The sequence below is a fragment of the Cotesia glomerata genome, linkage group LG9 (assembly GCF_020080835.1).
Source record: "Cotesia glomerata isolate CgM1 linkage group LG9, MPM_Cglom_v2.3, whole genome shotgun sequence".
NCBI classification, from domain to species: Eukaryota; Metazoa; Arthropoda; class Insecta; order Hymenoptera; family Braconidae; genus Cotesia; species Cotesia glomerata.
The window spans coordinates 9532876-9544472 of NC_058166.1; the positions used below are offsets into that span (position 1 = coordinate 9532876).

Sequence of the window (11597 nt, forward strand, 5' to 3'; positions counted from 1 at the left end):
GGTGACATCCTAAAAGCCTACATGCAAAGTAGGCGACATGATAATGAGGTCTCGTTGTAAACGTTCCCTATTGCAATGATCCGAAATGAGGAAGCGCCAACATTGTAAAGGATACACATTACATACAGGCCCTAGCAGAATGATACGAAAAAACAAGTAACCGAAATGAGTTTCAGACGAAATTGTAACTAGAGCTCAGTACCAACCTTCTGGCGTTACCATGAGTCGATAATAGCAAATTATGAAGATAATGAAAAATAAAAATACATTTAGACATTTAGATGCCAGAGTCGAAATTAAAAAAAAATGTAATCGATAAAGAAATGTAAATTATATCATGATTTATAATTCATTATTATAAACTTATTATGAAATAAATAGTTTTTACTTGAAATTTTTTGTTTCATTAAATTTATTGCATGCAATAGACATTTTAATTACATGTATTGTATAAAAAAATAATTATAAATAATATTAAATTATTAATATTACATATATTGCTATTATTCGCTGTACTTAGTACTGTTCATACTATAAGGATGTCATCAAGGTTTAGCTCTTCAAAAACTTGGTGTTGATCATATGGACCGAAAATGTTGAGACCATCTGCAAAAAATATAATTATATATAGATTACGATACTTAATTAATATAAAAATAAACATTTCTGACTGAACTGTCATAATTATATTTTAATATAGATAAAGTAATTTTTGTTTTATTCTCTACAAATATATCGTATAAGATTCAAATCAAAATTTTTAATTTAAAAATAGAACAAACCGTTAAATAAATCTTTAAAGTAAATAAATATTTTAATAAATAAGTTTTCATTAAAACTTCTCATAAATTTAGGAAAATTATATAATCTAAATATTGAAAAAATTATATAATATATATATATATATATATATATATGTATATATATTTTATTACCTGGATTGTTTGCTTCACTGAAAGCTTGTAAAAGAGGACTAGCGTACGCCAAAAATTGCACGTTATTAAGAAAGCCTTCTTGAAACAACCACCATAATTTTTGTAGCTTTTCATTCTGTTCATATACATGATTTTGAGCCCGACGTCTGACAGCGTTTCCCATCCTTAGAGAGATATATTCAACGTGACATATACATAGTAGATTAGTTAAACGTTCTGTAAATAAAATTTCAACATTACAAATTTAATACTTAATTGGAAGTACATTTTATTGGAAAAAGGATGTAAAATTAAAAATTAAATGAATAATTTTGTAATGAAAAAATTTTTTTTTTGTTTTATATCAAAAATTCACAGAAATTAATTTTAAATTTCCTATGTTTAATATAGAGTAAGAATTGTTTACCAGTGAAGTCCCAGATTGTCGGATGAGGTCCAAGTCGTAAGCGCAGAACTCGATTATACGCTTCGGAATAATTATTTGTTCGATTAACTAATCCAAAAATACTCAATTGTTCTGAACTTATGATATTAATCCATTGCCGACGAAAATAAACTATAAATGGCCTGAGTGCATTAGCGATTTCATTTGGCAGTGTCTGGATGAGCCAATTGTACGTTACTCCAATTACTTGAGCAGGTAAGAGAGCAAGTGCCAAAAATTTTCTTAATAAAATTTGACCATTCCGCCAATTCCATATTAAATTGAACAATCTTAAATCTTTTAATTTGTGTATGATAGCCTATAACGTTAACGAAAAATCAATAATTATTCAACCAGTTTAATTCGTCATGGTAGTCAATTAGTTAAATTATTAAATTAGGCGTTTATTTCAACTAATTTACCTGATTAAGAAATTAAATTTAAAATAATTTGAAAGTATCTAATTCGAATTTCATATAGATATAAATTTAACATGGAGGTAATAATTCCAAATAGTCTTTTTGAATCAGAGTTATTTAGTCAGCTTCACTGAATAAATTATATAATCTTTGTTCATAAGAAAAAAAAATTACCTGACAAAAATGGAAAAAACACCCTTTGTGGGTGGCTTCAGAAAATATTGTTCTTATGGGTCGTAACAGTGCAGTTTCAAAATCTGTCATGACAATAGCAGGCCTAATATGCGGAGTTAATATTTGATGGAAGTAAGTAAGTGCCGCAATATATCCGTCTGTAGTTTTTCTCTCCATTAGAGCCCAAAAAACAGGTATTGCCTTGAAAAAAAAAAAAAAACCAAATAATCATTATTAATTTACATGAGATTATCACACAGTAAAAAATTTTCCGTCAATGCATCTAAAAATTTTGTGTTAAATAATTAACACTTTATTGTGTTGATTCTACACCTTTTGTGTGTCGATTTTACTAAATTAACACATAAAAGTGTTAAATCAACACACAAAAGTGTAAATTATTTAACACAAAATTTTTTGACGCTATGACGGAAAATTTTTTACTGTGCACTAACAAAAATATTAATAATATTATATAATCAGTGGATTTATTACAATTTAATATTTTAATCTAAAATATATTAATTACTATTGGACAAATATTCAACAGAAAAATTTTAGTTCTAGAAAATTTTCAAATGTGAAATTCCCAATGATTTTCTTCATAATAATATTTCTGTTTGAAAAACCTTTACTAATATTTTGTTTCAAAATTAAAATGTAGAAACAATTATTAATTTAGTTATCAGTATTTTAAATTGATTTATACCGTATCATCCACTAAGGCCAAAATGGTGAAAAATTGATAAGCTTTAGGTGCAAGAGGAATAACTTTGAAAGTAGCATCCATAAATAGCATATCTGTATTCAAAGTAGCCAACATTTGAGGATTTGAAAAGGTTGTCACATATGAGCCGTCAGTAGCTTGTATAGCTGCAACTATAAGTCTTCCTAATTTGTAATCAGTATAGTTGAACCATTGCGGTTGATTGAGAATTTCTGCGTATTCTCGCCAATTTCGTGGAAAACGTGGTCGACATGCAGCACGCCACTTTTGCATTTTTGGTTGCATCATGGGCCATGTCAAGCTAATAGCAGCAATTGGATGCCTGTAAGTAATTAAAATTTGCTCGTAAATGAGATTAATTAGAAACATTAAACTAGTTACATGTCATATGTGTAGGGGTAGGACTTTTGCCGCTATTTCAAAATAATATTTTATCATTGATGGGTCTTGAATTTTTAATATTATCTAAGGGATAAAATAGTATTGGTTGTATAAAAAAATTTCTAACAATAGTATAAAAATATGATTTAAAAAAAAAAATGTCTTTTATGATTTTTTCACAAGATTATTGAGAAATAATGTAATTTTAGGACGGTAAAAATATTGGGTTTCTGAAAAAACCATAAGAGATACTTTTTATAGGAAATTTTATTTCCTATAATTTTTGTTCAAAGAATTGTTTTACACAACCGATATTTTACTCAGAATATCAAAAATTTCAACCAATCATTTTTAAATTACGGCAAAAATGTTGGCCCAGTAATACGATTTCAAATGATACTGAAAGTAACAAACATTTGACAATTTTTAGGATTTTTGAAGAGGTTTTTACAAAAGAAACGAAAAAAAAAAATAAAAATCACATGTAGAATTTTTAAAGAACTAAAAGTGAAATTTTTATAAAATATTGTTTTGCATTAATTGATTTCTTAAATGAAACTAAAAATTTGACACATGTCTGCTGATTTCAGTATTATAATTTTTATTATTATTGTTATTAATTTTGTATACTTACACTAAACTTATCGCATCATATATTTTGCGCAATGCCGTTGACATGCGATTTGTCACGACAGTATAAAGAGCTTTCTCAAAAGCATAATGAAATTTAAGAACGGCGATACCTGGATGATTATGATTACGCGACAGAATAAATTGATCGCCTTCTATCCTTCCTCTAGCTTTACAAGCTTTTGTTTTAAAAAACTGACATTTGACGTACCTGTCAAAAAAATTTTTTTTGTTAATAGTTTGCATTTTTTATACGACGATAAAGTTTTAATTTCTTAATACTATTTTTTATTATTGATTGATTTTATTTCATTGTAGCTAAATTTTTTTTTTATCATACTTACATTTTATTATTGTTTACTCGGTTACAAATATACGAATAATTATTGATAATTTTAGGAACTGTTTTAAATAACATTTTCGGGCCATTCCGAAAACTAGATCTCCGATCCATATTATCAGGTTTATTTTTTAAAATATGCAACGATGCGTTATTATATATATAAATATGGGTTTATTCAACAATAATTATAATTATTTTAATTACAAGTTGAAAGAACGAGTTACAGAAAATGCACGCGGAACGGTGATTGGAGGGGAAAAATGTTTAACTGTAACCCTTAAGCGATCGTCGTTTGTTTAATTATGCGTACATCATTTGTAATCCACCGACGACGCTTGAGTGTATGTTCAACTTTAACTCGGTTAACATATCAATAATTCGCATAAATTAAAATATTTACAAAATATTAAAAAAAGGTAATTTTATTTATGATACATTTATATCTTAACTATTTGTAAATTATATTTAATATAGTTCTTAATTAATAAGTAGTTTAATTTTTTTTTTTTAAGACGTAAAAAAATGGCGAACCAGATTCAAGCAAGACGCAATTTGCGTCGTTTGATTGACGGGTATTCATATACCGTCCACAAGATCTCCAACAATGTCAGGTAATTAATAATTAAAAATTATTTCGAAAAATCGACATCTTTTATTTCAATTTATTTTCAAATGAGGAATTTATTAATCAAAATGTATTTCTTAATTTAATAATCATAAAAAAATATAAAATTGTATGATTCTAAAAGTAGCAGACATCTGAAAATTTTTCGGATTTTTTCAACAAAAAAATTTTTACAAGAAAAATTAAAAAAAAATTCTTACAAGAAAAATTAAAAAAAAATTCTTACAAGAAAAATTAAAAAAAAATTCTTACAAGAAAAATTAAAAAAAAATTCTTACAAGAAAAAATAAAAAACAAATTTTTACAAGAAAAATTAAAAAAAAATTTGATGTAAAAATTTTAAAGAACTAAAAGTGAAATTTTCATATGATATTTTTTTTTGTGGAATTATTTATTTCTTAAACAAAACCAAAACTTCGACAGATGTCTGCTGATTCAGTATCATAAAATTGTTACATATGTCTGTTAACTTTCGTATCATGTGTTAATTTAAAGCTTTTGAAAGCACTTTTTTAAAAATCGAGAAATTTAATCATGATTACATATAATTTACTTTTTGTTCTTTATTTATTTTTGTAGTTTTGTTTAACCATGCGTTTTCGCAACATTGAAATCTCTCTCTCTCTCTCTATCTTTTTTTTTTCATTCTATCTAAAGGAACATCTCTTATTTTTTAATTTCATTACATTAGGCGGAAGCCAACGCGTCTCGGCTTCCTGAGGCGATTGATACTGCATGCTTTATGATGAAATAATATGAATAAAATAGTTAACTCTATTAAAAAAACAAATAAATAATATTTTTATTTTTTATAGTTACCTGCGGTGTTCCGAAAGATACCGACGTTGTGCGGGTAAAGGTCGATCACATATTGATGGAGGAGGATTACAAGTCTTTGAACTAACGCACCATCATCTCCATCCACCTAATTTGCATCTTGAAGACGATTTGGCATTCATCAACTTATTATTCCAAGCCTGCCGCTGTCAATTTCGTAGTCCACGAGTAATTTATGACGATATTGCACAAAGGTCAGTTGAAGTTTAAAATTTTTTTTTTTTTATCAACTATGGCAATTTTTATGATTCACAGAACGAATCATATTTTGTGTAATTAACCCCTTTACTCGTTTATACTCCTTTTTACATCTAATATTCGACTTCCATATAAAATAAATCTTCCTGTCTTAAAAAACCGATGAATTCGCCATTCCAAGGTTTTTCTACCGACCTAATGATTTTTCTCCTAAACTTCTTTTGGTTTTTCATCACAAAATTATTTTCTAGCTTATAATGCATCATTCGTTACCTGTACATTGCTAGCAGTTGATTCCAGTTCTTGTACTTACTTAACTTAGACTACTAATTCCATTTTCGTTAAATATTGTATGGTGTATTTTTTTAAGCTTACATACATTTCCATTTACATTTTCATAAATTGGATTTGACTCATTAAAAAATATTGTAATTTTTAATTTGCAGATTCCCAGATTCAGTATTAAGTGTACCATTTAATGGAATATACCACGACTTACATCGCTGGCAACGTCAGGGCCACGCAATACTGCCGAACCCAACTTCATTGTCTCATTTTAATGACATAATGAACTCGGCCGAGTATTTGTCACGTCGAGTTCATGACAGTGGAAGAACTTGGATACGTTCAACGTATCACAGGAGACAGGCATCAACATCGATTTTATATGGAGATCTCGATTTTATCAATCGTCTAAGGAATATTGATAATTTACATTTTCTAACGACTTCTGCAAAAGTACCCAATAATATCGGTGCTTGCGAAGTGATAACAGTTGTCGTAAACTGTAATGACTATGTAAGTATTGACTTACATTGAAATAAATAATATTTAAGATAAAAACCTATAAAGCATTTGTATAACTGATTAACAAATGAAATTGTAAAAATAATAATAAAATTTTTCAGGCTTTTCCTTGCTTGTGGGTTCTCCTACCAAATCGCCTCCGTACGACTTACGACGACATGATCAGTGAATTGTTGACTTTCTTCCGAATTAATAATAATCCAAGAAGTATTTTTATGGATTTTGAACGTCGGCTGCATGGTAGCCTGAAAGCTTCTTTCCTTGAATCAACAATTCAAACGACTTTTCACTCTTACTGTGTGGTATGTTTTTTATTTCAAAAAAATGAAAATAATAATAATAATGAAAATTATTATTACTGTTATTATTATTATTATTATTGTTATTGTTATTGTTATTATTATTATTATTATTATTATAATGTCATTTCTCCGATTATGATCTCATCTAAACTTACATTAATCCCATGATATCATTAGACTAAAGATTTCTAACTCTACTGCAAAATATAAATTCACTAAGCTTCAATTTCGTTTATACGCAGTCTGAAACTCCATTTGTAACCTGTAAAGGGCTCTTTTTGTATTGCCGCACCTTTGCTGCCACGCCTTATTCCTGTCTAAATCACTGTGTAGTAACCCTTGTTAGTTCAGGTAATTTACAGGTAATATTGGTTTCAAGTAATATCCCTTTAAATGCCGTTGCTACCCAAAACCATGGTATATAGTCTCCATAGTCAAAGCTAAAATAGCTTTCGATTCCTTTTCAAACTTTTTTTTCCGCCATTAATTCATGCCATTCATAAGCTTATTGCATACTTTTTTTTATCCTTTTCTTTTTCATAACTAATTATCAATATATATATGTATATATATATATAGATATATATATACACTGATAAAAAATTAGACTTGGCTTAAGAGGAAAAATCTTAAACCAAGAACACCATTTTGAAGAAAAAGAATTTCTTGAGCCAAGAGGAAAAATTCTTGAATCAAGATATAATTCTTGGTTTAAGAATTTTTCCATTACCAGCAGAATTTTATTCATGCACTTTCCTAATAGTTTCAGCGTTGTTTAAAACTTTTTGCGCGATCTCTGAATAAGAATGTCATTCTCATATTTTAACACTATTAATTTTTAACATTTACCGGATTTTTTTTCTCTTGAAGGCATTGCTGATGGAAGCTGATTTACAAGGCCTCATACCGTTTCAAAACAATGTGACTATCGTTATTCAACAACTTATGGCCTTAAGTTGCTTACCAGCAAACAATATTCAAGAGATGTTTGCTGAAGTTAGAAATTCTGTATCACCAGCTGTGCGGGCGACTGTAGCACAATTTTTCAATTATTATGAAAACTCATGGATTAATGGTGTCACTCCAGAAAACTTCAGTTATTATGAGAAGTTGGAGGCACTGACCGACTGTGGGGTGGTGAATCAAACTATGTTTGCACAAGACTTGAATTATAATGTGGACATCTGGTCATTTCATCGTAAGTATCTTGAGTTATGTATGTTTGTTTTTTAATCTAAGTTGGAGGGTCATGTTGTTTGACTTTAAAAATTACAATATATTAAAAGACTAAGGATCGAGCATTCAGTTTCTGAACTTTCTCAGTTATAAATTAGTTATGAAATACATAAATGTTCTTGTATCATTTATTCTAATACAATTTCAATCAAACAAGTATGTTTTGTTAATTTCGATTAGAGCTGAAGTACTCAGAAACTGAGTCACAGTCAACAATTCGGTTGTTCGTACCTTATTTTTTTCTTATAATATGCCTCTATCTTTATTTTAAATTTTATAACATAATTTTACAGAGCAAATTCTCAAAACTTGTAACCAGTCAACAAAAGACATCGAAAGACTAGGAAATCACGGAAGAATCAACGTAACTCCTAGAGTTCGAACTCTTATTAACCGCGACCAAGTGAAGCGAGCGTGGAAGTTATTTGCAACTGGTAAAATTACCGCTTCACGATTATTGCAGCTGATGACGGTTTTAGTCGCAGATAATTTGAACAACCTTTTGCATCGCCACGACTGGATGGCTGTTGAATTGGATCTGATAAATGCTAACGAGCTACAAGAAAATGCCGAATTTGAAGGTATTTATTTACTTTCTTTCTCACCATATGACATAATCTGGCAGGTCTATTCTGTATGATTATTTCTCGTTCTGTCCACACTACAACCTGACCCAAGTTTTTTCAGTTTTTTTTTTATCAGATTACATGTTTAGATACTAACCTCTTAGTGATTGCATCCATTTTATTTTTAATTTTTTAACGCTTTACTCCCAATTTTATGGTCTCTTTTTTGTAATTGTTTCAATTTCTTCTATCAAGCAAGCCTTAGACCACCTCTCATCTCTCTTGCTAAAAAAAATTCTCCTAGTAATTAATTACTCTTTTTCAATAATTGTTGAATATGACGTTTAAAAATTTTGTTAAAATAATTTTTTGTGAATTCTATTTTTTTTAGTGATGTTTAACTTGTTTTTCAATTTGTTGGTGAAAAAACTGAAAAATGAAATATTTTCTCAATACTATTTTTTTTGCTATGTATCTTAGGAATAAGAAATTTATAAACTTACGTTTTCTTACAATACTGAAAAAACATCTGATATTTTTTGTAAATACATAGAAGATTCAAAAGCTATTTATACAAATATTTTAAACGTTACCTTAAAGATATAAATATAATAAAATAGGCTGCACTCGGAACCCTGATTAAAAATATTGATTGAAAAAAATTCACTTTGATGGGATTTGAATTTTTTTCAATAATTTCAATTGATTTGAATTTCTCTGTCTAGTAAAGTTCTAGTCTTATTTAAATGGACTAAAGCGACAGCTAAATTATTTTAGAATGTTCTCATAATATATTGTAATTTTTTCAGATTACGAATATTTGTTGGATGACGGAGCAGAAGATAATGATGAAGAAGCTGAAGAAAATAATGGTAAAAATAATTTTATTGTCATTATCGTTCATGGTTTTCTTATTTATGATACTAAAGTTAGCCGACGTGTTTAATTTTTTGATTTATTTTTCATTTAATAAATTAGAACAAAAAATATTTTTTAAAAATTGCGTTTATAGTTTTTTAAGTTTTATTAAAATGAAATTTTTAAAAAAATTTTTATGTAATAATTTTTTTAGGAAAAAGACTTCTGAAAATTTTTAGATGTCTTCTAACTTTATTTTCATTTCTTATTTTTATATCTTGTTTTTCAGTTGCTGAGTAAAATTTTCATGCCAAATGTATGAGGGCGTTTGTAAGGGCGCTTTTCTATCATTTTTGTATGATGCTATTTCTATTTTAATTATCTTTTTAAATTTTTTTTAATATTCTAATGATTCGAACATTACTTTTGAATACAAACAACTACATTTTGTTTCTTTTTTTAATATTTATCTGTTTGTGCTTTAAAATATAAAGGTGTTAAAAATAAATGTTGCATGCAATAAATAAATGTGTAATAAAATGAAAATAAAAACAATTGTAATTTATTCCATATTATATAATATACTCTATTCAGAATATAATATAATTAATAATTAGTAATATAATATAGTTAACTCTAAAATAGTAATAATAAGAATATTCTAATCAATTCAATATAATTTAACGATAATGATAATATATAAATAAATAAAATAATATAATCTAACATACAGAAGTAGTCTTATCATATGATACTAAAGTTAGCCGACGTATTTCATTTTTTCATTTTTTTTCATTTAAATACATTAGAACTAAAAAATATTTTTTAAAAATTGCGCTTATAGTTTTTTAAGTTCTTTTTAAACGAAATTTTTTTAAAAATTGTTTTGTAATAATTTTTTTGAGAAAAAAAATTCTAAAAATTTTTAGATGTCGGCTAACTTTATATTCTCATCTTATGATCCTCAAGTTTCGCCATTATCAACGCACGGTAATGCCAAAAGGTTGGTACTGAACTCTAGTTACAATTTCGTTTGAAACTCATTTCGGTTACTTGTTTTTTCGTATCATTCTGCTAGGGCCTGTATGTAATGTGTATCCTTTACAATGTTGGCGCTTCCTCATTTCGGATCATTGCAATAGGGAACGTTTACAACGGGACCTCATTATCATATCGCCTACTTTACATGTAGGCTTTTAGGATGTCACCCATAGTGAAATTGTATAAGACCTCTGATGGATAACCAAAGAAAGCTCTCAAGGAGATATTATTCAAACGTATAAAAATATTTAATAAGATGAGTCAGAGGCTTTGAATTTCTTTTATTTATATCAAAAACTGGGCAACGCTGAATGTATTTTTAAAAATTTTATGATTGAAGGACCAGTTTTAATCCAGGATAAAAATTATTAGTAGTATATTTATTTATGCCACACATGAAATATATATTTGGGATTCGACAATATTTTTATCCTGAATTGAAAAAATTGGCTCTAAGTTTTGAGGATTAAAATAATACAGAATTTTTCAAAGTTGCTGCGTTAAAGTCTCTTTATTTTTTGATCAGAAATAGTTTTATTTACAAAAAGTAAAGTTTTTTTAATCAGTTCACCATCAATCGAATGATTTAATCATTCGAAATTTTTCAGGTCTTGAAAGTATTTCCAAGTAACAAAAAAAATTTGTCGAGTTTTTATTAAATCTTTTTCTTTATTACAGGACTATTTCCTTCAACTTTTTATGAATCAGACATCGCGTGGTAGTTTGAAAAAGAAATTAATAGCTCTTCTAACGAGGTCCTGATTGTACTTATTGTAAACACTTCTAAAACGTTCACCTTCAATAATTCCTTGGATTTTCTGTGAATTTTCTCAGACAAATAATTTTTATAAAAAAAAAAAAAAAAAAAAAAAAAAAAACGTAAAATATTTGCACTTTTCAAAATTAAAAAAAAAACTGCAAATTTTTATAAAGGTATTTTTTTTTCAGTTACTCGTTAAAAAAAAAACTAAATTCAAAACAATTGCTGAATGCAATATGAAACACTGAATTCAGCAGACATCTGATAGTCGGTAAAAATCAAAAAAAATTATCATAAAAATGTTTAAGACTTAAAACTGAACGAAGTACAATGA

The 11597-nt window shown here is 27.4% G+C and overlaps 2 protein-coding genes and 1 long non-coding RNA gene across 3 annotated transcripts; 1 reads left to right on the forward strand and 2 right to left on the reverse strand.

The window, feature by feature from the left end:
- Nucleotides 1-464: 464 nt before the first annotated feature.
- LOC123271884 lies at nucleotides 465-5558 on the reverse strand. Its single transcript, XM_044738417.1, has 7 exons — nucleotides 5478-5558; nucleotides 3695-3901; nucleotides 2662-3001; nucleotides 1953-2153; nucleotides 1342-1678; nucleotides 936-1151; nucleotides 465-606 (listed from the first exon to the last, which is right to left on the reverse strand). Exons 2-7 carry the CDS (start codon nucleotides 3736-3738, stop codon nucleotides 527-529), a joined length of 1218 nt encoding a protein of 405 aa, XP_044594352.1. The 5' UTR covers nucleotides 3739-3901; nucleotides 5478-5558; the 3' UTR covers nucleotides 465-526.
- LOC123271854 lies at nucleotides 4552-9895 on the forward strand. The gene is made up of 8 exons (XM_044738362.1): nucleotides 4552-4644; nucleotides 5474-5689; nucleotides 6140-6491; nucleotides 6602-6802; nucleotides 7673-8000; nucleotides 8332-8619; nucleotides 9414-9476; nucleotides 9752-9895. The coding sequence occupies exons 1-8, from the start codon at nucleotides 4556-4558 to the stop codon at nucleotides 9760-9762; spliced, it is 1548 nt and encodes a 515-aa protein (XP_044594297.1). The 5' UTR covers nucleotides 4552-4555; the 3' UTR covers nucleotides 9763-9895.
- Nucleotides 8155-8953, reverse strand: LOC123271946. The gene is made up of 2 exons (XR_006510978.1): nucleotides 8762-8953; nucleotides 8155-8706 (listed from the first exon to the last, which is right to left on the reverse strand). It is a non-coding gene; the product is annotated as an uncharacterized LOC123271946 (long non-coding RNA).
- Nucleotides 9896-11597: the final 1702 nt, after the last annotated feature.